Genomic DNA, 23,995 nt, shown 5'->3' on the forward strand with positions numbered 1-23,995 from the left:
CCGCCCCCTCGCCCCGGCACCGCCCCCCCCGCCCCGGGGCACCAATGGCCGAGAGGAGGAGCGCTGCGTCACAGCTGCCCTGCCCAATAGTAGGGGGCGTGGTGACGTCGTGGGCTCTACGCCTGCGCTCTACGTGTGGCTGCCGCCATTTTGGCCGGCTCGGCGCGGGCGGTGGGAGGAGGAAGGTTGTCTGTGGTCGCTGCCGCCATTTTGTCGCGGCCGTTTGAGTGCGGCGGGAGCGGGCGGAGGGCGCCGCAGCCAGCCCCGCGCTACCCGCCAGCCAGCCCCACCGGAGACCTGGCGACTGTCTGCTTCGGTGAGAGCGGCCGGCCCTGGCCGGAGGGCTGCGAGGGGGGCACTGAGGGAGGGAGGTCGCGGGGGCCCCTCAGGGGGCCGGGGGGCTGCGCCTTGCCCTTTGCGGGGCGGGGGGCTGCTCCCGCACAGGCTTTGTGCGCGCAGGGCCGGCCTTTCCCCCCCGGGTCGCGGGGCAGCTGTCGGGCGAGGCTGGATTGACGGCCTGGCCCGGGCCTCGCCTTCCTCCCCGTGCTCGGCCGGCGGGGCCGGGGCTGCCTGCGGGCCTGAGGGAGCGGGGCTTCCTCCCCGGCAGCGCTGCGGATTGTTGTCCAGGGAAGATGCTTTTCCAAAACGCTTTCTAGCTATGGGCTGTAAAACATTGTAAAGAAAGCCTTTTGTTCAACGCGTTTGGGGGGCGAGTGCTTTCGGGCAGGCATCTAAGCATGTAAATTTAATACCGATTATTTAAAAAAAAAAAAGAGAAATCGATCTGCGTAGCTCGTGGGTTCGAGCTCAGCGCGTTTCGGTAGCGTTCATCACTGTGAAAGCGCTCGGGCTGGAGCTGTGCTCTGAAGGTCGGTAACAGCTGAATTTAAATCCCTTTGCTGCTTTCCTGAGGTATGTGGCAGGCTCTCATGTTAGAGCCGCATTAGGACTGCGGGTGAGCCGCCTACCAGGGCACTGGATATTAAAAAGGCATAGCGACTGCCCCCTTATCGTTTATTTCTGGCCAGGTGGAGGCAGTTGTAATGGGAAGGTAGAACCTTAACATTTTAAAAGCGTATGGGACTTCTGTAGAGTAATCTTAAGAATTTTATTGCCACGTGTATAGGTCTGTTCAAAATAAATCGGGGGTTCCGTGTTGCTGATACTAAAAGCTTAGGAACTGTGGCAGTGCCACTGGGTGCCACACTGAACAGGACATTTGGGTGCCATCCTGACTACTGATGGACGGCATTTTGGCAGCGTTATTTCTGCCAGCGGTGAAATTTTCACTTTCAAAACGGATGACCACTTAGTAGGCATGAGATAGCATAACTTGTCAATTTATTAAACCTGCTGTATCATGGCAGTGGCCTGGAAAACTTATTAAAAATACATTAATAGAATCTCATTCTTGATTCTCTCTGCCAAAGGAGCTGGATGGCATGGTTTTTGATGTTTAGTCAAGTGAGCGCAAGATCTCCGTGCCGTTTGTTAAATCCAGTTCTCATGTCTTGCAGGTTCTCTTGATCTGAAGATGGCTGCACAGTCAGCACCGAAGGTTGTGCTAAAGAGCACCACCAAGATGTCTCTGAACGAGCGGTGAGGAAGCCAACAGCAGCTTCAGCTCATAAGAAATTTTTTTACTTAATTATCACTGTCCAGTGTCCAAAAACCAACGTGGTTTCTGCCCTCTTTTAACCTCGCTAAAACATGCAGATGGCTATGCACCTCTGTCTTAAACTGCAACAAATGTGGTACTCAAGGTTAAAAGGGCAAATGTTTTGGAGAAATTTATCCATAGCCGTTAATATTAAACTATTCAACACGTAAATATGGTGGGATGTGTTATAACAACAGAGAGAAACCTCACACCCTCCCTTTTTCTTCCACATGTTTTTACATTTATATAGTTGACACTGCAGCACGGTAGCATGTTACCTAAGCTGCAGCAGGCATGCTGCTTTGTCCGAGGTAGACACACGTGCATGTGGTCTGGCCTGTAAGAGGCATGCAGCAGGCCATTAAACAAGCCCAAAGGCCCTTTAACAATGTTTTGGGCCTTGTAAGAGGCAAATGCTTTGCTTCATCTCCATCTCCCTCTCTTTTTCTTGATTTATTTCTTTCCTCTGTTGAGTATTCTTCTGCTTTTCCATGCCATTAAGCTTTTGCAGTTCTACAGTGACAACTAACAGTGATGCTGCCGTTACGTTTCACTTTCTTACTAATTGCTCTTGGGTTAATTACGTTAGTATCGTTGAGCCACGGATAAAGGGGGCCATTTGTGTGCAGTTCCTGCTCTAGCAAGTGCTGCAGTGAGATAGCCTGAACCTGTGCTCAGAGCTTACCCTAGGAAAGATGAGCCGTGGCGCACAGGGAAGGCTTGCTGGCCTGTTTTGTTTTGGTCAGTCCATATTCCTCATCTGTAAGTGTTTTCTTTTGCGGTCTTGTGTAGCTCCCAGGGCACAGGAGAAAGCTGATGGGTTGCTGCTAAGGAGGCTTACCATCTTGCTGTATGTTCTGCTCCTGTATAGCCCTGAAAGGCAGAAGATGCTTTGTGCATCAAAGAAATTGCCAAGTGAACTGTTTTGTAAGTGAGTGCGCTTGGGTGGTGGCGTTTCTTGTGGCACCAGTTACGTGGCGCACCAGAGGCACCCCGGTCTGTTCTCACGGCGGTGGCTCTTGTAAAGCTGCCTGCTGGCATTCAGTTTCTAAACTATTTTCTCAGATCTTTGGGGGTTAATTTGGCTTTTGCAGTCAGATTTCAGTTTGCTTTTTTGTTTCTGCAATGTCCTCTCCCATCTGTCATGATCATCTCTGCTTACTGCTTGTTTTCATTCCTTCTGCCATTTCTTAAATCAGTAACCTAAAGCTTTATCACTTCTGAATTAATATACAACATCATTTCTGAGTTTCCAGTTCTTGCACACTTGTGGAAAACAAGGAATACGTAATCCCGTATGACGTGACCTAAGTACCACTCTTTACATAAGGTTCATGGGATCTGGAGATCCAGTCTTGAGAACCATGAAATGCCAATAAATGTATGTAATAAAGCTTTATTTAAACACCCATTTTATTCGACCTTGAAGCTTTACTAACATGCTGAAGAACAAACAGCCGATGCCAGTGAATATTCGGGCTACCATGCAGCAGCAGCAGCAGCTAGCCAGTGCCAGAAACAGAAGACTGGCCCAGCAGATGGAGAATAGACCTTCTGTCCAGGCTGCTTTGAAGCTTAAACAGGTGAGAGAAAGTGGCGTATTTTGGGGCAGCCCATTGATGCCTTGTCACCAGCAAATGGCTTTTCACGATACAGTGGATTGTGAAAAACACTCCTGAAAGTTAAAAATGAGACACCTAGAAGGGACTTGCAGAAAATCCCACTTTTTACTTCAGTTAAGTAACGCTTTGTAACTTACTTGTTAATGTTATTGAGTTGGGTTTTCTTTTTGTTCTAGCTGTTCATATCTCCTCTCTATTTTTTCAGAGAAATGTTCTCATTCTGGGTTTCTGGATCTGCCGAGTGCTTCATCTCTCAATCTAGCTGCAGTTACAATTGCTGCAGGTTGTTTCCACTACTCACTATTCAGTTGAGGCTGGTTGCTCCCATCCCCAACTCCACCCTCTCTTGGTGCACTCCACTGATAGCAGCTGGCGGCAAGGAACAGATGAACAAACTTAATTTCTTGATTGCTTATGAATGCAAGAATGCAGGCCTGGTTTTAAGACGTAGTGTTGGATTCTCCGTATATAAGGAGCCTTTATCATTCTGCGTTTCGGTGATAAATACTGCATTTTAAGGTGTGTTCCTCAAACTGCTTTGTGGCATAGAGCAGAAGACCTAAGCAGACATGCTGAATTTTGATCTCTGCTGCAGTCAGCGTGCTTCTCCGCCTCCGGTCTTACCGAAGGGGTGGCAGACAAAATCTGGCTCCGACAGAAACCTCAGTGATCCACAGAAGAGCACTGTTTGTTTAGGGCCTGCTCGTTGTCAGACTGTAGGGGGTTTTGTGCGTTTTAAATGCTATTTTTAAATGGGAAGGCTTCAGTGAGATTAGCTTAAAATGCGTGTGTAGGGCATAAATTGAAACCTGTGGGGTAGTGCCTCGCAGCTGTGCAGTGAGTTCAAATAGTGGCGCGGTGTGACTTGACTACAGAATTAGTTAAATACAATTCTGTACATTATATCGCATGTGGAGAGAAAGCCTTGGAAATTTCTTAGCTGAGCTGCTGCTCCAGATAGCTGGAATACTTAAGACCTGCCACACATGCTCATATCCAGGGCTCGCTCTGATAAAGAGGAATGCAGCTGCTGTTTTAAGATCTCTCGAGACTTCTGTTGTAAAACCAGACCGTGGTGCCAGTTAGCCTAGCAGAGCTCGTAAACAAAAGGTTTGGAAATGGTAGTCTGAATTATTTTCTGCTTAAAATAAAAACAGCTTGAAAAGTTCAGATTTTCACAACTGGAAAGTGGAACAGAACTGAAAGCCCAAAGTTTCTGCTTGCTGAATTGAGGTGCCGCAGAGGAACAGGGAAGAGCTAGCCTTTGGCTTAGCTCTTAAACCCATTTGATTTTTATGTTGGGCGTAGGTGTACTTTCACGGTCTTCTGGAACTAAAAGGGAAGGCCGTGGAAGGGTGCTGCAGGGAAATTTGGAAACCTTGTTTACGTTGCGTTGCTCTTCCCAGATGGCGGGTTGCTCTGGCAGTTGAGGTAGTGTTTGGATTTTCTGAAGTGCTATACTGGTATCGCCAGGAGCTTTTCTGATCCTTCTGGATGTGCTGGGGAGCGTTGATCCCAGTGATCGGTCGCCTGTGCTTCAGAAAGGACTTCTCTGAACTCCTGCGGAGCACTGCTTGTCCTAGAGTCCTGGGTTTGTGTTTTGCATCCTCTGCATCTGAATGCACAAGTGTTTATAGGTAAACCTGCTGTGTTTGGGTTTTTTTTTTTTTCTTAAAATGTAAAAACCTTTACACTTGACTGTGTCTCTAGACACACATTTACTGAGTAGCTGGAGCAGACCACGGTGCTACCGCTCCAAGCTAGAGCAGAAGGGCGAGCACTCTTGGGGTGTTTCAGTGCCAAGTCCAGCAGCTTATCTTAAACTCTGATGGTAAGTGACATAAATGAGTAATTGGACGTGGAACGTACTCATGCTTTCTCATCCCTTTCTGCCAGCAAGGCTGGGCAAAAGGAGAGAGGCTGACATTTTATAGGCTGCTACAGCTGTTGGAAAAGCGAATGACTATCTAAACTCGGAGGCAGTAGAACTTAAACTCTCAGTACAGCTGCGGAAGAGACTGATTTTGGAGGAACCAGTTCAGCTGTCCACGGCCTTAGGTCAAGTAGACAACCAATAACTTCAAGCAACTCTTGGAATCTGTAGTAAGATACAGCTTTTATGGCTGTTCTTGTCACCTTACCTTCGTAGGGCCAAGAGCTCTTGTCCTCGAGACGTGCGTGGAGCTTCCCACTGTTGCTCGCTGTGGGGTTCAGCAGTGCCTACGGGGACTGTAGCCTCCCCTGTGGAGACCAGATTGGTGTTAACAGTGGTGGGATGTAAACTGGTGGTTCAGCTGCTGCTTTGTGAGCAGCTGAGCCGTCTCTCTGGCAGTTCGTTATAGGCATTCGAGGACACGAGCTGCCGCGGCTGGCCCAAGGGAAGCCAGCTGTGTCTGGAATCTGGCGGCTGGACATAAATGACGTGGGGTGGGGAAAAAAACACCAAAAAAGCCAAAACCAAGCAAAAAATACAACCAACCCTAAAACGACTTCAAAAGCCAGATATACAAAGATGACTGTTCTGCTGGCGTTCTGGCAATTTCTTCAGTATAGTTTTCATGGTATAGGTGGAAAAGTTGATGCTTTTCCTGGCTGTTTCCGTAGTCTGAGTGGAAGGCGAGCCAGCATGGGGCAGTAGGCCACTGGGAATGATATCCATGGCGTGTGGCTGCACAGATGTCACTTGCTCTGCTGGAGGTAGGTTAGGCTCGGGCCACAGCAGGGGTAGTTGCTTTCTGTCTCGGGGATTTGCTTGGACTGTCACCTTCGAGCGGAAGGCATTAGTAGGCTGCCTCATGGATTAAGTGTCTGCTTTGATTTGGACTGAGCAGCACTGCTAAAAATGGAAAAAAAAACTTCCTTCAGAATATGCAACTTTCTTGTCTCTGTACAAACACTTGCTTCCAGGAAAGGTCTGTGTTCTCTGTTTGACCTTCACAAATTATCCCTCCCAAAGCAGATTTGATTGTCTGTTTTCTTGAAGCCTGATTCTATATTGCAGAGAGCTGATGACCCTCTATTTCATTCTTTAAAAATCCAAACAACAAAAAAAAGACCACACCACTTGTATTGATAGGTGATTGCCATGCTGTTTGCGTTGCAAGTCTGAGATTGCTGCATGATTTTCTCTTTTAAAAATCTTCTATTCCAGAAGAGCTTAAAGCAACGCCTCGGTAAAAGTAATATTCAGGCACGATTAGGCCGGCCGGCGGGACCCCTTGCTCGCGGAGCCATGGGAGGAAGAGGACTGTCTATGGGGCAGAGGGGCTTGCCACGAGGAGCCATGCGTGGTGGCCGGGGAGCCAGAGCTCTGCTGAGAGGAGGAGCCCCGCTCAGAGGTCAGTCGCAGCGCTGAACGGGAGTTGCTTACGTGTCGGTGATGCTGGGTTTTCTGACAGCCTGACTGATGCTGTTGCTCGGTCTGAAAACTTTGTAATTTTTTTCCGATTTGAATTCACTTTATTGAAGGTCAGAGCCTGCTTCGTGGAGGAAGGGGTATATCCCCCAGGATGGGCCTGAGAAGAGGTGGCATTCGAGGTCGCGGTGGCCCTGGAAGAGGTGGTCTGGGCAGAGGCGCCATGGGCCGCGGGGGACTTGGCGGCAGAGGTTAGTGCGCACAAGCTTCAGGCGTGACACATTGCTGCTGAACAATTAGAACTAAGCTTTAATTCTTTTTCCTCATTAAGGCTAGCACGCTGACGTACATGCAGCCCCCAACCCCCCTCCCCCCGTCTTCCTGAATTTGTGTACAGCGTAGTGCTGAATTGAGGCTCTTGTCCCTGAAATGCTTTGCCAGCTCTGTGCCTAACCGAGAGCCCGGGTTGTGTCGGTGTTGCGAGAGGGGTTCTGGGAGGTGGCAGCGAAGCTGTCTGCTCCTGCAGGTATCGCTGGCTGCGTGATGCTTTGGGTGGCAGTCAAGGGTGCGAGTGATCTCCCAGCATGTTGAGGAAGACTGTGCTGTCACCCCGCAGTAAAGCAGATGATATGGAGCCTGTGTAAACCAAGAGGCAGAAAACAATTAGCAAAGGGGAAAAAACTTAACAGGAAAAAGCCTAAACCCCTGCAAAATACACTGAAATCCAGAGTCTGAAACTGAATCAAGTCTTGGGTGAATGAACTTGTTTTATTTTCGACAACAAATGAGAGCAGCAGTGAAGCAGGGAGTGTGAGAGGAAATGCAGGAGACAGCTGTTGATGTTTCAGACAGATGTTTGGTTAGAGCAGCAGCTCCCTCGTGTTACTTGGGGATTGGCCCAGCGTTTGTAGGAGTTAGAGCAGACAGTTATCAGGAAGCCGCCTCTCTTGAGAGCTTTGGCTTGTAGCTTCAGTTCTGTTTCTTATCCTGACAAACACATCCTGATCGATGTGAGCTCTTAGGCTACTTCAGATATAGGATACCCGAAAACCTCTCCATCCGGAGTAGTGTGTCTGTAGGAAAAAGTTGCTGTTAACGGGTGATGGCATTGCCACTTCGCCCAGAGCTTGTGCCTGACCTGGGGGTGCGCAGGACCTCGGGATACGCTCTGCAGGGTAAAAGTCCGCAGCACGTGGGTGGGATTGGAACTCGAGCAGCAGAGGTGGGGAGCTTGAGCGTAGCTCTTAGTCGTGGATCAAACGCCTGGGCTTCTGGACTGAAGCAGAAGCGGCACGGGAGCTAATCCAGTGCAGCAAAACCTGGGCGGGTGGGGGCGGGGCTGCTGCAGCCATGCAGGACTTCCCCGGGGACGTGCTGAAGCGCTGTGGTGCTGTGTTGTCCATGATGCTGCATTGTCCATGCACCCGGGGAACCCCCGAGGCTCGGTCTGGTGGAGTGTGTAACCCTAGTCTTGTCTCACCGTAAGGTCGCGGCATGGCAGGCCGGGGACGAGGGGGCTTTGGAGGTCGTGGCAGAGGACGGGGACGGGGACGAGGATCGGCACGTCCTGCGTTGACCAAGGAGCAGCTGGACAACCAGTTGGATGCTTACATGTCTAAAACAAAAGGACACCTCGACGCCGAGCTGGATGCTTACATGGCTCAGACAGACCCGGAGACAAACGACTGAAAGTCGTTCCGAGAGACTGTTGTTGAAGTTAGTGTGTTATGTCGATGCCCATAAGCTAAAAATGGAAACCCTGATTCATGCTGGAAGGACCCGCAGGAATAGGGAGCAGCCCTGTTCTACCAAGAGATCAGACTTTAGTGTGTTCCTTTTAATGTTTTGATACTATATGTTATGAAGTCTTTTTTTTTTTTGATTGTTTTTTATATCTTTTTTCTTTTCCCCGAGTACTCCAAACATGAATGTCACCGATCTGTTGCAGTTAAACCGCTGACATCAGCGCTGGTGACACGCACCGTGCAGCACAGCATGGCACACGCTGTGGTGGGTGAAGCACTCGGTGGTGCTGGAATCGCATCTTTATGTGCCTCTTGGGCTCCGGGGCTGCATTTTGGGATCATCCGTGTCCCAGAGTGTGACCGAAGGGCTGAGTTGATGCTCACCAGTTCAGTTTAACCCACCTGAAGCCAAAAAAAACCCACCCTCCTCCCAGCAGGGCAAACAGGCCAGGTTTAGTCATAGCGCTTCTAGACGTGCCAGTCTTACTTGGCACAAACTTCTGTTGGTAGCCAGTGTTGTGTTAATGCCTAGGTTGAAACCTTGGTTTGTTGAGGGTTATTTTTTTTTCCTTTGTTTTTAGATCATTTGATTTTTTTTTTTTTTTGCATTGTGTTTGAACAGATGGCACCGGTGGTTTCTGTATCTGCAAGAAAACCAAGTGTTTGTTTAAAGGAATTGGAACCAGCAACATAAAATTACAGCTGCAGCGGCAAAGCGTGATAGAATTGTCTCTTTTAAAACACGGGGTCCAAAATTCATCTGTTACCTTTCGGTGTAACCAAAACTGCGTCCTGCGGTCAGACCAGCTGCCTGCACTTACCCCGATGGGTCTGGGAAGGGGTCTGTGCCTCCCCCCTCTCCTCAACTTCTAAGTTCAGCCATTCTGTGAACTGTTCCAGTTTCAATGGAATCTTGTATTTCTGGTTTGTTGTAACAAAGGAGAAATAATTATAAAACCGATGTGGACTCTCGGTGCTGGTTTTTTGTTTTTTGGTTTTTTTTTTCATGGAAATGGGTTGGGGGGTTTTCCTGGTCAGGGGTAAATTTACTTTGTGGGGGGGAGGAGGAAGCCAAGGGAAGGTGGTACCCTCTGCTGTGGGAGGAGTCGGAACTTGTAGAAAGGTTTGGGTTGGAAGGAGCCTTAAAGATGATCCAGTGCCACCCCCTGCCGCGGGCAGGGCCCCCTCCCAGCAGCTCGGGGTGCCCCCAGCCCCATCCAGCCTGGCCTGGGACCTTGCCAGGGCTGGGGCACCCACAGCTGCTCTGGGAGCCTGTGCCAGCGCCTCGCCGCCCTCACAGGGAAGAACTTCTTCCCGATATCCCACCTAAATCTGCCTTTTTTCAGCTTAAGGCTGCCCCCCCCCCCCCGCTGTATCGTTATCCTTGTATCTTGCCCTTGCAAGAAGCCCCCTGCCTCCAGCCTTGGTGGCCCCTTTGGGCACTGGGGGCTGCTCTGAGGTCCCCCCCGGAGCCGCCCCTGCTCCAGCCCGGCCTGCCGCCGGCACCGAGGGGGGTGAGGATGATGGTGATGCCGGGGCTGCCCCGGCTGCGCCTGTAGCCCACCCACCCCCCGCCCGGCCCTGCCTCCCCCCGCCGCTGCCGGAGGGTCCCTGGGGCGGCGGGAGCGGGGCCCGCCTCGGCCGCCCCGCCCGCGATGGAAGCGAGGCCGCTATTGGTTGGCGACGCGACGGCCGCCTGTCACGGCGCCTGCTATTGGCTGCGGCGCACCAGCGCCTCACGCGCTCCGGCTTCTCCTTTTGTTATTGTAGCAAACAAGTTGCAAAGCGGCGGCAGGAGCGGGCAGGGAACGGGCAGGGACCGGCAGGAGTGGGCAGGGACCGGCAGGGAACGGGCAGGGACCGGCAGGAGCGGGCAGGGAACGGCAGGAGTGGGCAGCGACCGGCAGGAGCAGGCAGGGCCACGGGCAGGGACAGGCAGGAGCGGGTAGGAGCAGGCAGGGATGGGCAGGAGCAGGTAGGGCCGTAGGCAGGGCTGTGGGTAGGGACTGGCAGGAGCAGGCAGGGCTGCGGGCAGGGACTGGCAGGAGCAGGCAGGGCCACGGGCAGCAGCAGGTGGGGACAGGCAGGGACAGGCAGGGCTGTGGGCAGCAGCAGGCAGGGCTGGGCAGGGACAGGCAGCCGGAGGAGATGCAGCAGGAGCCGGACCCCGAGTGAGGAGAGCCGGGCGGCGGAGGTGAGTAGCCGGCCCAGCCCCGCTCAGCGCTTGCCGAGTCCCACGGTGTCGTGCCCCCTCCTCGAGGCCTCGCGCCCACCCGTCACCCCGCCATGCCCACCCACCTGCTGCTGCTGCCCCCAGCGCCTCACCGTCAGCTCCGGGCCTCGGGGAGCGGTGGCCGCGCATGGGGGCACGAGGCCCCCACCTGCTTCGGGAGACCCCTGGGCTGCTCCCCGCTCTCCCCCCCCCCAAGCAGCCCAGCTTTCAGGCCACAGGGGACCTGGGGACGGAGGCGGGCCCCTGCCCCGCGAAGCCCTGGGAGCTGGGGTTTGGGGCAGGGGTGGCCTGTTGGCACCCGCTTCTCCAGGGCAGCCCTCCCGCCTCCCTCCCAGCCTCCCGCCCAGAGCCCAGCACAGGGAGCATCCCCCTACCCAGAGGGGGACCAGAGCTGGGCTGGGGGGGCAGAAGCCGGGCTGGCAGCAGGGAGGCGCAGGCAGGAATGAAATCCCCACCCAGGCACCCGCCTTTGTCCCTGTCCTTGGGATTATCTGGGAGCAAAGTTAGCGGCCGAGGAGATTAGGCCGGAGCGGGTGTCCGTGCCGGGGCTGCAGGAGCTGGCTCCAGGGGACAAGGCTGGCTCCGGCTGTGCGACGCAGACCACGGCATCAGCGAGGTATTGTAACGGCAGGAGCGATGCGGGGTGGGGTGGAGGGGAGATCTCACCGAGTGCTCCCAGCCACCGCATCGCCGCAAGGCAGCTGGAGCCAGGGAGAAGCCGTCTCTGCCTCCTACTCACCCCAGTTTGCCCCAAAGCAGACTGGGCTGAGTTTTGGATGGGGCCGGAGACAGCCCTGGCCATTCGAGTCTTTTCTGGAGCTTCGGCATCGGCCGCTCACTTTGCTCCCAGATAATGGGAGCTGGGGGGAACTGGGACCGACGCTGGGGCTCTGCCAGCGCGATCCCACACAGCCCCTGCTCACAGGGCGTCCCTGCCACCCTCTTTTGCCTCTTCTGGCCTCAAATTTGAGCCTTGAGGCAGAGGGTGCAGGGCAGGCAGGGACCCTGGGGACGAGCTGGCTGGTGGGGAGCAGGCAGGAGTGTGCCAGTGTCGAGGCTGCACCAGGCATCCCGGGAGTGGGTGCGCGAGGCTGCATTAGCACCCATGGGTGAACCCCGTAGCCTGACGGGGGCTCAGGGCTGTGCTCCAGCCACGGGGGACTCTGCAGGGCCCCTCCAGCATCCCCAGAGGTGTCCCCATGGCCGACAGCATCTGGCTTGTCTCAGGCTGGAGGAGCCCCACCAGCAGCATCGCTCCGGCAAGGGGGGGGCCATGGCCCTGCACCCGCGCTGGGGGGAAGACGCAGGCAGGGTGCTGGCAGGACAGCCTGCCTCCCGTCCCGCCGATAAGCAGCGCGGAGCAAGGGCTGGCGGTTTGTTGTGTCTGCCGCCAGCTCAAGGTTTTTCCCAAGCCCTGGAGCGTTGCAGCCACCGCGATGCAGAACCAGGACCCCACGGCAGCGGCACCGCAGCAGGCGCAGAGCCCCGGCACGGGCACGGCCGGGTGGGGGGATGCTCACGGGGCCCTGGCACGTGTGCGTGTGTGCAGCTCTTGGCGTGGACACAGTCTGGCAGGGGAGGCAGGAAAGGGAGAAGCCCAGCAGCGAGCGAGGGGTTAAGGAGCGGCGCCAAGCTGGGTCTCTGTTTAGTCTGGCCCCCACACCCTCGATAGGACAGGCAGCAGCACAGGCAGCAGCGGAGCATGCGTCCATCACTCCAGCCCGGAGCGAGTGCTTGCACGCACGCACCCTTGCACACTGCACACACGCAAGTGTCCTCCCTGCCAGGCTGTTGTGTGACATGGCGGGTGTCCCCATGCACGCCGCGGAGCGTGATGCCGTGGCCCAACTCTGCCTTTGTGGCCATCAGAGCCAGGGATCGTGGGGAGCTGGGGACACCCCGCGTGTCCCAGCATCGCTGTAACCCCTGTGCCTCCTCCCACCCCAGGCAGGGACCCCGGAACGCAGGCGTCCAGGCTGGCCCCCCACTTTGAGGTGACATACAGCTTTGTCCCACGTCTGCCTCGCCTGCTACATGCCATTTCAGGGAGCTGCCCCATCCCCGGTGCCACACAGGGGCCACGTGTCCCACTTGCCAGCACGGTGTCTGCCCCGTGGGCACAGGCACCCCGTACCAGCTCGGTGGCCCATGCCACAGTGGTGGCCACACAGGCGAGGGCAGAGGGGGCGGCAGGTCCCCTGCTGCGGGGTGACAGGCAGGGCCGTGCGGTGCCGTGCCTTGCAGGGGAGCAGCGCCATGTCCCTCGGCGCGCCCACGAGCAGCGACGTCTGCCTGAGCATCGTGCACAGCCTGATGTGCCACCGGCAGGGCGGGGAGAACGAGACCTTCGCCAAGCGGGCCATCGAGAGCCTCGTCAAGAAGCTCAAGGAGAAGAAGGACGAGCTCGACTCGCTCATCGCCGCCGTCACCACCAACGGCGCCCACCCCAGCAAGTGCGTCACCATCCAGCGCACCTTGGACGGGCGGCTCCAGGTAACCCTGCCGTGCCGGGACACCGGGCACTGGCTGCCTGATGGCCCCCCATGCACCCCACGGCGCTGCCCGAGTGCGGGGACCTGGGTGCTGGGGTGCCCCATGACCACCTAGACCCCACAACCCTCCCTGAGCTGGGGGGGACCCAAGTGCCCCGTGACACTCCCTGCAAGCCCTCCCCAAGCTTGGGGGATCTGGGTGTTGGGATGCCCCCGGATGCCCCAGCCCTCCCCAAACTGGGGGGGCTTGGGCAGCAAGGGGCCCAGCAGAGGGACGTCCTGGGGAGGGGCACACAGGGGGACCCCTGCCATACTGAGCCTGCAGCTCTGGGCTGGGAGCCACGCTGACTTCAGTGTCTGGGCTTGCGCCCACCCACCCACAGCTGTGGCCGCCCCAGCGATGGAGGGGGGGGGACAGGGACAGGGACAGGCAGAGGTGCCCACCCTGCTGGGGCAGCCGCACTGAGGCAGGGGCAGCTGCAGGCAGCGTTGCCCCCAGCCCGCGGACCCCCCCTCCCACTGCGCTGGCATCCCCCGGCGTCTCTGCCCCCCTTCCTGGGATGAGTCACTGTCTGGCAGCCTGCGAGCAGGGGTGGGGGTTGTTATGTCTGGAGCCGGGGAGGCGCAGGGGGAGCCCCCCCAGCCGCCGCAGGGTCCCGGCCTGGCGCCAGCCCCTGTGCTGGGGGGGGATGCTGGGGGGGGTCCAGCATCCAGGCTGGATGCAGTCAGCTTGGAAGGGGCGGGAGGCGGCGGGGGGGGACGACATGATCCCTGCGTGCTCTCCTAGTCACAGCGGTGTCCCCGTCCTGTGTGCCCCCCCCAGGTGGCCGGCAGGAAGGGGTTCCCCCACGTCATCTACGCCCGGCTGTGGCGCTGGCCCGACCTCCACAAAAACGAGCTGAAACACGTTAAATTCTGCCAGTTCGCCTTCGACCTCAAGTACGACAGCGTCTGCGTCAACCCCTACCACTACGAGCGCGTGGTGGCCCCCACCATCGGTGAGTCAGTCCCACCAGCACCCTGGGACCCCCCAGGGGGGCCCGCCCTGCTCCCCATAACACCCCCCCACCCCATCTTCCCCCGACAGGTCTGAGCATCCAGAGCACAGGTGAGACCCCGGCACGAGGCCGGCGGGGAGCACCCCCAGAGCCAGCATCCCCCGCTCCGCTGCGGGTCCCCGTGCCCCCCATGGTCTCCGGTGTGTGTCCCCCCCCCTCCCCAGTGCCCCCCACGCGCCTGGTGAAGGAGGAGTTTGTCCATGACTGTGTGCAGATGGAGGTGCCGCCCGGCCGGGAGCAGGGGGCCAAGCGGGCGCTGCATCTGCCCCCCGCCGAGCCCTACCGCCAGCCGCTGCCCCCCCTGCAGCTCCCCGAGTCCCCCCACGTCCCTGGGAGCTTCTACCCTGCGCTGCCTATGTCACCCCCAGGTGAGACCCCCCCTTAATCCCCATCCCCATCCCCTGGGAAGGGTTTGGGAGCACCAATCTGAGCCCCTCCACCCCCCCACAGTGGCCCCCAGCAGCTCCCTGCTCTCGCTGCCCCATGGCGAGGGGCTGCTACAGGTCAGCTGTCCCACGCCACCCCTGGCCGCCCCGGCGCAGCCCCCCCCCCAGAATGGCTACCCCAAGCCACCCTACCACAGTGAGTACCAGAGACATCCCCTGTCCCCTGGCTCGGTGGGGGTCCCGCATGGGGACGCCCCACCCTGTTCACCCCCTTTCCCGCCCCAGGTTCACCGGTGAGCTGGACCAGCGCAGCCATCTACGCACCGAGCCTGGGGGGGGCACAGCCCACCCCCGGGCCACAGCCCAGCAGCCGGAGCCACCCACAGCCCCCACTCCACCACCCCAACCACTACTGTAGGTCTGGGGGGCCATGGGGCTGGGGTCACCTACGAGGTCCCAGCTCTTTCGCTGTGCTGACTCCATCTCTGCCCCCTCCCTAGGGCCCCCACACCATAGCTCCGGACCATACCAGCAACCGGTGTCTACCCACCCTGGTAAGCACCCCCAACCCTAATTAACACCCTGGTGATCACCCCATCCACGCCGTGGCTGCCCTGATCCCCCCCATCCGTGTGTGTCCCCTCTCCAGGGCCGGAGTTTTGGTGCTCCATCGCCTACTTTGAGATGGATGTGCAGGTGGGGGAGATCTTCAAGGTGCCGTCCAGCTGCCCCGTGGTCATCGTGGATGGTTACGTGGACCCCTCAGGGGGGGACCGCTTCTGCCTGGGGCAGCTCTCCAATGTGCACCGCACCGACGCCAGCGAGCGGGCCCGGTGGGGCAGGGGGCAAGGGCCGGGGGGACAAAGGGCAATGGCGTGGCAGAGGGTTGGGGGGCAGCATGGAGAAAAAGTGGGGAGCGGGAGGAGGATGTGTGTAGGCGTGAATGAGGGATGAAGGAATGGATGGGGTAAATGGGGGGGGGCGGGTAATGTGGGGATGAGACCTGGGGCAGAAGGGGGAGATGGGGGGCAAAAGGGTGTGTGTGGGGGCAGAGGTGATGTATGGGCGGGGGTGATATAGGGGGCAAGTGGGGGATATATGGGGCAGAATTGGGGATATAGGGAAAATGGGTGATATAGGGATGAAGGGGTGACATAGGGGGCAACTGGGGGGTGATGGGGCAGAAGGGGGGATATTGGGGGCAACTGGGGTGTGTAAGAGGCAAATGAGGGTGATGGGGCAGGAGGGGGGGATATAGGGGCAACTGAGGAGTGATGGGGCAGGGGCAGGACATGGTGGGGAAAATGGGAAATGTACAGGACAGAAGGGAGGGAGATATAGGGGGCAAATGAGGGATGTATGGGGGGGATATAGAGGGCTAAGGGGCATTTGGGGGGCAGCCAGGGGGTGTGGGTGCTGATGGCCTCTGTGGGACAGGCTGCACATCGGGAAGGGCGTGCAGCTGGAGTGCCGGGGCGAGGGCGACGTGTGGATGCGGTGCCTGAGCGACCACGCCGTCTTCGTGCAGAGCTACTACCTGGACCGGGAGGCGGGGAGAGCCCCCGGGGACGCCGTGCACAAGATCTACCCTGGTGCCTACATCAAGGTGGGGTGGCCCTGGGGGGACGCATCCCCAGGAGGCAGGGACCCCAGGGATGAAGGGACCCTGGTGGCCACGTTAAAAGGGGTCCTGGGCAATGGGTCACTCATGCTAGGGGGCAATGGAGGGATCCCAAGGGTGGAGGGACCCCTGTGCCTATGTTAAAAGGGGCACTGGGCAATGCGTCCCCCATGGTGGGTGGCAATGGAGGGACCCCAAGGGTGGAAGGACCCCCGTGCCCATGTTAAAGGGAGTCCTGGGCAAAGTGCCCCCATGCTGACGGACAATGAAGGGGCTCCAGGGATAGAGGAACCGTGCTGCCCATGCTGAAGGGGGTCCCCAGAGTATCCCCCTTTGGTGCCACCCTTCTCAGGGGTCCCCCTGTGTTGCCCCCCAGGTTTTTGACCTGCGCCAGTGCCACCGCCAGATGCAGCAGCAAGCGGCCACAGCCCAGGCTGCAGCCGCCGCTCAGGCCGCCGCCGTGGCCGGGAACATCCCAGGTCCCGGCTCGGTGGGAGGCATCGCACCCGCTGTGGGTGAGTGAGCCCCCGGGGCTGGGACGGGACCCCTGTGGCCATGGGGGTCCCCAACTCACAGCTGTGTCCCTCCTGGACAGGTCTTTCAGCAGCGGCGGGGATCGGTGTGGATGACCTGCGGCGGCTGTGTATCCTGCGGCTGAGCTTCGTCAAGGGCTGGGGGCCCGACTACCCCCGGCAAAGCATCAAGCACACGCCGTGCTGGATCGAGGTGCACCTCCACCGCGCCCTGCAGCTGCTGGATGAGGTCCTGCATACCATGCCAGCTGCCGAGCCAGGCCCCTTGCACTAACCCCTGCCCCTCGTAATTTAATTTTTGTAAAAAAAAAAAAGCAAAAAAAAAGCCAAAAAAAAAAGGAAGGAGGAAGTACCAAAACCACACAGTGGGGGTTTGTTTTATCTGTTATTTAATGAATGGGTTTGGGTTTTGCTGCCTGGGTCTGCACCTTCTGCGGTTGCTTGGCGCTGCGGAGGGCTGTGCCTCCTGCTAGGCCCACAGCTGGGCCTCCAGCTTTGTGCCTGCTGCAAGGCCAACAGCTGTGCCCCCTGCTAGGCCACAGCTGGACCCACTGCTAGGCCTCTACCTGTGTCTCCCACTATGCCACAGCTGGACCTCACATTAGGCTACAGCTGGGCCCACGGCTGTGTCTTCAGCTGTGCCTCCTGCCGGACCACAGCTGGACCAACTGCTAGGCCTCCAGCTGTGCCTCCCGCTTGGCCGCAGCTGGGCCCACGGCTAGGCCCCAGGACTCCATTTCCCAGCGGCCCCCGCGGGGCGGAAGTTGCGTATCCCGCCCCGCTGCCTCCATTTCCCGTCGGCCCCTGCGGTGTCGGCAGCGCCAAGATGGCGGCGGGGAGTGGCGGCCCGGCGGCGCGGGAGCTGTTCGCGGAGGGGCTGCTGCAGTTCCTGCGGCCGGCGGTGCGGCAGCTCGACGGACACGTCCACGCCGTCAGGTCCGGGAGCTGGGGGGAGGGAAGAGGGGCCGGAGCCTGAGGGGGACGGCGAGAGCGGGCCCGAGGGGCAGGGAGCGGGGCCGGAGCCGGGCCGAGGTGCGCGTACCGGGGCGGGAGCGGAACGGAGGGGCATCTACCAGGGTGAGAGCGGGGCTTAGGGGCAGAGGGGTGGGTACAGGGGTGGAGGGGCAGCGTCGGGGGAAGGTGGGGTGGGGGAGGACTTTCGGAGCACCTGGAGAAGCTTAGGGGTGCCAGGGTGGGGAGCTGAGGGGTTCACAGCTGGGCTGAGCGGGCTGCAGGGGTTGGTGCCCCTGAGGGCAGGACCCCGGGATCGGGGGGGGGGGCGTTAGGAGTACACATGGGGTGGCACTTAGAGGCAGAGGGCACGTAGCAGGGCTGGGAGGAGTTAGGGATGGCAGGTAACCAGGACTGGGAGGAGATTAGGGGCAACTGGGGACACTGGCTCTTGTTAGAGGGGGAGTAGGGGTGGGTTGGGGGCTGCGGGGGTGGGGTCGAAGGTTTTGCCCTGGCCCCCAAGCTGTCTTCTCTGCAGGGAGAGCCAGGTGGAGCTGCGGGAGCACATCGACAGCCTGGCCACAGGTGAGGCATGTGGGGGGAGTCACCTCTGCAGCCTGGCTATGGGGGTGCAGTGGGGTTTGCCCCACATCCCCTGGGGGTCTGCGGTACCCTGGGCCCACTCCCCCCACTCTGCCCTCTCCCCAGAGCTGTGCCGCATCAACGAGGACCAGAAAGTGGCACTGGACCTCGATCCCTACGTGAAGAAGCTGCTGAACGCCCGGCGCAGAGTGGTGCTGGTCAATAACATCCTGCAGAACGCCCAGGTCAGCGCGGGGACCCTGGGGGTGGTCAGGGGGCTGCGGTGTTCAGGGGGAATCTCGGCTCCCCCTGCTCTGACGGCTGCTGCTCCCCACCCCTCTGCAGGAACGGCTGCGGAGGCTGAACCACAGCGTGGCGAAGGAGGCGGTACGAAGGAAGGCCATGCTGGAGGCGTCGGGCAGCTACCCCCAGGGCCTGCCCGGGAAGTGAGGCCCCCATCGTGGCACCGGGCCGGATCCACCTCACACCACGGCTGCGCCGACAGCCCCGGGAGCTGGGCTGGAGCAGGAGTGGCCCCGGAAGGACAGCGACTGGAATGGGCAGCTGGTGAGGGGAGCAGGTATCCCTGTTTGCAGCAGCGTGCTCCTGAGCTTCCGCAGCGCGGGAAGGGGGAAAAAAGTCCTGCAGAGTGAGGCTGCAGCTCTTCAGCTGCAGCTGAAGGAACCGGGGGACCCTGAATTGTATTTCTAGATTTGTAGGCACTGTAATAAAAGTGACCGTGCGTTGCTTATGGGCTGGTGAGGTAGTGTGGGTCTAAACGCTCCCGTGTCACGGCCCCAGCCTCTTGGGGAAAGCAGAAACAGGCAGGTGCTGCCAGCAGAGAGGTCAGGCTGGGGTTCAGCAGCCCCGGGTGGGTTTTCTTCAAGTTCAGGAACTTCCTCCTGCTGTTAGACCTTTTTCTGGCCTCCTTCTACAGTGAGCATCTTCTACCTGAACAAACAGGACGCGCTCCAAAGGAAGGAATGCTTTAATATGTGACTTAAAAAAACCACAAAAAACCTAAAAACACATACGGGGGCCAGGTCACATCAGCTGGCTGCGTTCACTGAGGACAGGGTCAGTCCTCCACTCGTGCTTCACATCCTTCAGCCAGCAGCACCCGGCGGTGGGGAGCCCTACTGCAGGGGGAAAGACGGGCTGTTGAGGGGGGGGCACCACCCTGGGGCAAACCCTTCCCTCCCCTGCCCGGAGCTGCCTTCTTGCAGGCGGCAGTACTGACAGGCTTTACCTGGGCGAGTCACTCCTGCGTCTCCATGCTCTCCTCCTCCTCGCCTGTAGCAGGTTCTTCTTGGTTCTCTTCTTCCTCTTCTCCTTCTTTCTTCTCTGGAGGCTTCTCGTAAGCCTTCTCAGAAGGTGTCACTATCACTCCATCCCACGTGGACATTTCGGAAGCCAGGTCTGCAAAAATGGGCTCAGGGTGACTTTGAGCAGCACAGACGGACCCTGTCCCCAGGACGTGCAGGGAGAACCACGACACCTCCCCAGCTTCGCCGCCTCCTCCCTACTGCTCCGGGCTTTAATGAGTCACTTCTTGGACCCCTTAATTTTCCTCCAGCAACACAGAAAACCAGTCCTGTTCCCCCAAGATGCTGACAGCCTGCCTGGAGGAAGACCCACGCATTGCACCGACCCCACTTACAGCTAGCATCACCCTCTTGGCCGAGGATTTTCCTGTAGCCTCCATGTGAGAGAATGCGGACAAGCGTCTGCGCGGTGTAGCACACCATGTCCTGCAGAGAGGAGGAAGAGTCAGAGCGCGGTCAGGTTCTAGACCCTTCCCCTGCTGCGGGCAAGGCAGCTCACCTGCTGTTCCAGGGTCATAACTGTGTGGACTCTGAAGTTTCCACTCTCGCAGGGATCAGTGATACCAACAGATCCAGGGAGGAAGAGCCCCGCTGCCAGGATCTGAAGGCAGCGCCTACAGGACAAAGACATTTCAGGTTAGAAACTAGTCTGTTCCAGCACAGAAACACAGCCAGGAAGTCTGGAACTAGCACATCTATGTGAGGAGTCTGCTTCTGTCTCCAGTTCGGTCCCTTCAAGCCCTGAGGTGCTGCCACTTTTATTTGGTGTGTTCAAAAGGGGTGGTAACAGGAATTTATACCAGCGAAGCAAACAGCGACAGACCTGTAGGCGATGTTGAGTGCCAGGGGCTGCCTGGTGGGGTTGTTCATCACGGCGTAGTGCCCCTGAAGAGATGAAAAAAGAAAAGAGAGGGTTTAGGATGAGAGCGGCTCACAGCAAAGGAAGTGCAAGAATCCCAATTCCTGCTGCTGCTGGAGCCCAGGGACACACAGAGAGCTGTAAGTTGGCTACGGCACGCCCGGCACACCATCAGCGTTCCCCCATGTGCGCTCACCAGCAGGTCCAGAATCCAGGGTGTGAGGGGCTCAAAGCCAGGGAATCGAATTCTCAGGTCTTTCAGCAGCCGGATTAAGACCTTCACCCTGGAGAAGATGGCAGGAGGAGGGTTTGTAATGCATCAAGTGCCCTTCTGCTGCAGGAACAGCCTTTCCTTTTCCCTGTTCTCTGTAAAGATTATTCCAGCTGGGCCTCAGAGCTGCAGGGCCAAACTCACGTGGACTGCGAAGCATTCTCCTCGAACCAGCGAGCATGTCTGATGGCAGCCAGGGCGCTTTGCAGCACTTTGATGTCCACTGAAAGAAGCAACAGAAATGCCCCTGGTTTGTTTGGTTGTTTTGGGTTTTTTTTCCAACCAAAAGCTGAGTAAGTATGGGCCAGGGGAGGCCAGCTGGCTCCCCGCCACTCCGGTGAAGGTTCACATTGTGGGGCTGAGCTCTTACGGTGTAGCTCGGGGTCCAGCTTCCGGAGGTTGGGCGGTACCGTGGTGATAAGGATCTTTACCGTTGCATCTGCAGAGCTGATCTCGAAGCCGGTCTCGTTGGTCAGCATGGTCAAGACTGGGGAGAAACAACAAGAATTCCTCATGGAGGAGCTGGAAGACCTTACCAGCATGCGGGAACACGGGAAAGACCACAGATCCTGGCAGTGGCGCCAGGCTCAGCACCATACCCTTTAGACAAACCCCAAAGCTCACAGGTAAACTGCCTCACATCAGCCTACATCCCCCTCGACCCCATATGACGCAGAAGAGCATCCCACCTTCACTGGGGTCCTGTGCTCTCAGGCTTTCCACGACTTTGTTTCCCAAGGCTGCCACAGCTTCCACTAGGGAGAAGCAGAAGAGGCGGTCAGAGCAGGTATGAGCGCTGCAGTCCCCTCAGCAGCCATGCAGCCGCTACTCACGGGTGGGCAGGATTTTCAGAATCACAACTAGATCAGCCACATTGTGCCCCGTTGTCATGGTGCCCTTCTTGTAGGAACCCACCTGGCGAACCTCTTCGATTTGCTGTTTGAAAGAGCAAAAATTGGAGAATTTAATGCATGTGCTACGTTTCTGGGAGTCAGCATGACTCTTTAAGACAACTTTGAGCTGGGTTTGGTAGCTAGAACAGCGGCATTGCTTCTACCAAAGCATCTCCCCACACAGCTTTTTCTCCGAGCTTGCCAGTTTTGAACTCACCACTTCAAATGTTCCTGGTGCTACAATTAAGTTGTCGATCACGTTGTTTATTTTGGTCACCAGAGAAAGAATGGAAGCCTGAAAAGGAATTGGAGAGGGGTGGTGTTATCAGCCAGTTGTCCAAACTTGAAATAATCTGATCTTGCACAGTGTAATGCAGACAGCCCTGATGCAAGGTACATAACAGGTAAAAGAAACACTTAAAAATCACTGTTCCAAGAAACTCCACCCGTATCTCTACTGCAGTCTTTATTTCAGAGAAGCAATTGTTTTTTAGGCTTGTAATGACTGCACCTGGCTATACTCTCTGAAGGACAGCGTGTCTTTGCATTCTCTTAACACTGCAGTAGCATCCAACCAAAGAATTTAAGGCAATTTTCAGCACAAAACCTGTTCAGCAGCGGTCGGAGCAAGATCCTGGTTTCTCTTCAGTAAGGCTTCGCTGAACGCAGTCTCATCAGCGGCAGGTTTTACGCGGGGGAAAGCCATTTCGCACTGAAACGGGATCAGATATCAGACTGCAACGCCCAAGAACAAAACTTTGGTTCAACCCACTCACCAGCAAAATTTACTCCAATTTTTTTTTTTTTTTTAATTCTCCAGCGCTGTTTTCTCTTCGCTTACTGCTTTTACAAATTCACATTATCCTAAGGGAGGGAGAGCCCGTATGCTCTCACTGTGCTCTGACAGGAACAGCAGGTCTTCAGGAATGGCAGAGGAGCCACCAGTGTGCCCATGCAACTACAGGGTGCGAGACAGGGCAGATCTAATTAAGAATGGGTCTATTGAGGATTTTTATTAACTGTATTACAGTTTCTTTGTTTGCAGATGGCCAGAGCTTTTCCATTATGGTGGGATTCAAAGCCATGGCCTGGAAAGGAAATGTAAGTGAACTTGTTTGCCTTAGAAGCCATGTGTCTGTAATGGGCAGATGCTTGGTAGAAGAAGGAAATTATTTCCTCCTATAAAAAGGTGGGAAAAGCATGTTGCTCTTGGTCCTGTGAGGACCAACGTGGCAAAACAGCCTGGAGAACATCTGACAGGGGAATGGCAGCTGTCAGAGTAACCTGTCAGGTCTGTGCTGGAGCTGACAGAATTGAGGGTCTGGGTGAGTAGGGTGCCTTAAAAAGCAGGAAAAACACCCTCAGTTAAGGCATTTATTTGTTGTGATTATTACTCAACTGCATCCTAGTCATCCGTACTCCGAACAACAGAGACAGTAAGGAGGTCTATTTCGGGTTAGGTTACTGAACCAACAGCATTTTCAGTGAATTCCTTTACTAAAAGAAGTCAAACCACCAAAGTCAGCAAACGAGGTTTTTAAGATGCATCTTTAAACAAGGAAAAGTCCCGCAGCTGTTGCCTGCAAACAGCTCCATAGGAGAGGGTTACTCACGACATAGAAATCAAAGGGGATGTGCGGCACAAAGGGCCGGAACCTAAAGGGGGGAAAGAAAAAAAGAACTTTATTCTCTGCGGGGATGCCTGCCCGCTCGCGGCTTTTGTCATCACCAGCACACACTCACTCACTCACTCACACACACACTCACACACACTCCCACCCCAACCCCCATCACCATTTCGTCGAGGTTTGGTCCCGAGGCACGAGAAAGGCCCTACAGAAACAGGACAGGTTTCTTCGTGACCCCCCTACCGCTAGCTGACCCCCCCGCCCCGGTGCGAACCGGCGGTGGCCGCCCACCGGGGGCTTCCCAGCGCTGACAGACCCGGCCCGGCGGGGCCAGCCCCCTCCCCCCGCCCCCAGCTCTACGCCTCACCGCTCTCCTGCGCTACACTGCACGCTGGCACCCCGGTCCCTGCGCCCCGGCAGCGCGCCCCGGGGGGCGGCCGCAGCCCACCCCTAGGCCTGGCACGCTAGAGAGCCACCCTCGCTAGAGCAGAAGCCAGACTCGCCCACTGCCAGGGCCTCCCCTGGAACCAAAGCGTCCGCCGCGGCCTCGGCCTCGGTCGCCCCTGCGGAGAGAAGGGAGGCGGCGTCAGGGGGGGCGGCCCGGGGGTCCCCGTCCCGGGGGTTCCCGCACCCGCCGCCCCTCACCTCATGGCTCCGCCGCTGCCCAACAATGAACGCCGCTGTGGAGACCCCGCCGGGCTGCGCTCCCCTGACCCCCCAACAACCCGCCCGCTTATTGGGTCCCGCGCCGCCGCGAGGCTGGCGGCCGGGGAGACGTTCG

General features: G+C 57.5%; 4 protein-coding genes across 12 annotated transcripts; 3 read left to right on the forward strand and 1 right to left on the reverse strand.

The window, feature by feature from the left end:
- The first annotated feature begins 134 nt into the window (after window positions 1-134).
- Window positions 135-9,354, forward strand: CHTOP (chromatin target of PRMT1). Of its 3 annotated transcripts, XM_055792205.1 has the most exons (7): window positions 143-316; window positions 1,518-1,599; window positions 3,090-3,243; window positions 6,434-6,620; window positions 6,751-6,888; window positions 8,124-8,353; window positions 9,005-9,354. In XM_055792205.1, exons 2-6 carry the CDS (start codon window positions 1,535-1,537, stop codon window positions 8,324-8,326), a joined length of 747 nt encoding a protein of 248 aa, XP_055648180.1. In that variant the 5' UTR covers window positions 143-316; window positions 1,518-1,534; the 3' UTR covers window positions 8,327-8,353; window positions 9,005-9,354. The 3 variants fall into 3 exon arrangements, with proteins under 3 accessions (XP_055648182.1, XP_055648180.1, XP_055648181.1); XM_055792206.1 differs by having other exon boundaries at window positions 6,437-6,620; window positions 8,124-9,354; XM_055792207.1 differs by lacking the exons at window positions 6,434-6,620; window positions 6,751-6,888; window positions 8,124-8,353; window positions 9,005-9,354 and adding an exon at window positions 3,488-5,857 and having other exon boundaries at window positions 135-316.
- Window positions 9,355-10,187: 833 nt separating this feature from the next.
- Window positions 10,188-17,066, forward strand: LOC101924446 (mothers against decapentaplegic homolog 4-like). 5 transcript variants are annotated; one of them, XM_055792303.1, is made up of 13 exons: window positions 10,188-10,381; window positions 10,434-10,576; window positions 12,860-13,108; window positions 13,931-14,105; window positions 14,195-14,215; window positions 14,330-14,533; window positions 14,616-14,747; window positions 14,837-14,965; window positions 15,052-15,105; window positions 15,201-15,384; window positions 15,989-16,157; window positions 16,549-16,687; window positions 16,768-17,066. In XM_055792303.1, the coding sequence occupies exons 3-13, from the start codon at window positions 12,872-12,874 to the stop codon at window positions 16,977-16,979; spliced, it is 1,656 nt and encodes a 551-aa protein (XP_055648278.1). In that variant the 5' UTR covers window positions 10,188-10,381; window positions 10,434-10,576; window positions 12,860-12,871; the 3' UTR covers window positions 16,980-17,066. The 5 variants fall into 5 exon arrangements, with proteins under 5 accessions (XP_055648278.1, XP_055648280.1, XP_055648276.1 ...); XM_055792301.1 differs by lacking the exon at window positions 10,188-10,381 and adding an exon at window positions 11,075-11,231 and having other exon boundaries at window positions 10,449-10,576; XM_055792305.1 differs by lacking the exon at window positions 10,188-10,381 and having other exon boundaries at window positions 10,415-10,576.
- A 419-nt stretch (window positions 17,067-17,485) lies between these two features.
- SNAPIN (SNAP associated protein) lies at window positions 17,486-18,989 on the forward strand. Its single transcript, XM_005236242.4, has 4 exons — window positions 17,486-17,641; window positions 18,195-18,241; window positions 18,365-18,483; window positions 18,584-18,989. The coding sequence occupies exons 1-4, from the start codon at window positions 17,532-17,534 to the stop codon at window positions 18,686-18,688; spliced, it is 381 nt and encodes a 126-aa protein (XP_005236299.1). The 5' UTR covers window positions 17,486-17,531; the 3' UTR covers window positions 18,689-18,989.
- A 232-nt stretch (window positions 18,990-19,221) lies between these two features.
- ILF2 (interleukin enhancer binding factor 2) lies at window positions 19,222-23,968 on the reverse strand. 3 transcript variants are annotated; one of them, XM_055792306.1, is made up of 15 exons: window positions 23,860-23,968; window positions 23,735-23,777; window positions 23,200-23,241; window positions 22,194-22,298; window positions 21,804-21,881; window positions 21,527-21,629; window positions 21,383-21,448; window positions 21,064-21,180; window positions 20,838-20,916; window positions 20,619-20,706; window positions 20,387-20,448; window positions 20,063-20,177; window positions 19,899-19,989; window positions 19,488-19,657; window positions 19,222-19,377 (listed from the first exon to the last, which is right to left on the reverse strand). In XM_055792306.1, exons 1-14 carry the CDS (start codon window positions 23,862-23,864, stop codon window positions 19,497-19,499), a joined length of 1,155 nt encoding a protein of 384 aa, XP_055648281.1. In that variant the 5' UTR covers window positions 23,865-23,968; the 3' UTR covers window positions 19,222-19,377; window positions 19,488-19,496. The 3 variants fall into 3 exon arrangements, with proteins under 3 accessions (XP_055648281.1, XP_027640725.1, XP_055648282.1); XM_027784924.2 differs by having other exon boundaries at window positions 23,200-23,242; window positions 23,718-23,777; XM_055792307.1 differs by lacking the exons at window positions 23,200-23,241; window positions 23,735-23,777; window positions 23,860-23,968 and adding an exon at window positions 22,986-23,193.
- Window positions 23,969-23,995: the final 27 nt, after the last annotated feature.

This window comes from Falco peregrinus, chromosome 19 (assembly GCF_023634155.1).
Source record: "Falco peregrinus isolate bFalPer1 chromosome 19, bFalPer1.pri, whole genome shotgun sequence".
Taxonomy (NCBI): Eukaryota; Metazoa; Chordata; class Aves; order Falconiformes; family Falconidae; genus Falco; species Falco peregrinus.

Coding starts and splice junctions, on each gene's coding strand:
- CHTOP (XM_055792205.1), top strand. CDS start 1,535: ATGGCTGCACAGTCAGCACCGAAGGTTGTGCTAAAGAGCACCACCAAG. Junction 3,244..6,433: donor CTGCTTTGAAGCTTAAACAG/GTGAGAGAAAGT, acceptor CTTCTATTCCAG/AAGAGCTTAAAGCAACGCCT. Junction 6,621..6,750: donor AGGAGGAGCCCCGCTCAGAG/GTCAGTCGCAGC, acceptor ACTTTATTGAAG/GTCAGAGCCTGCTTCGTGGA.
- LOC101924446 (XM_055792303.1), top strand. CDS start 12,872: ATGTCCCTCGGCGCGCCCACGAGCAGCGACGTCTGCCTGAGCATCGTG. Junction 14,216..14,329: donor TCTGAGCATCCAGAGCACAG/GTGAGACCCCGG, acceptor CCCCCTCCCCAG/TGCCCCCCACGCGCCTGGTG. Junction 16,688..16,767: donor AGGCATCGCACCCGCTGTGG/GTGAGTGAGCCC, acceptor CCTCCTGGACAG/GTCTTTCAGCAGCGGCGGGG.
- SNAPIN (XM_005236242.4), top strand. CDS start 17,532: ATGGCGGCGGGGAGTGGCGGCCCGGCGGCGCGGGAGCTGTTCGCGGAG. Junction 17,642..18,194: donor GGACACGTCCACGCCGTCAG/GTCCGGGAGCTG, acceptor TCTTCTCTGCAG/GGAGAGCCAGGTGGAGCTGC. Junction 18,484..18,583: donor ACATCCTGCAGAACGCCCAG/GTCAGCGCGGGG, acceptor ACCCCTCTGCAG/GAACGGCTGCGGAGGCTGAA.
- ILF2 (XM_027784924.2), bottom strand. Junction 21,630..21,803: donor CACCAGGAACATTTGAAGTG/GTGAGTTCAAAA, acceptor TCTTTCAAACAG/CAAATCGAAGAGGTTCGCCA. Junction 19,990..20,062: donor TTATGACCCTGGAACAGCAG/GTGAGCTGCCTT, acceptor TCCTCTCTGCAG/GACATGGTGTGCTACACCGC.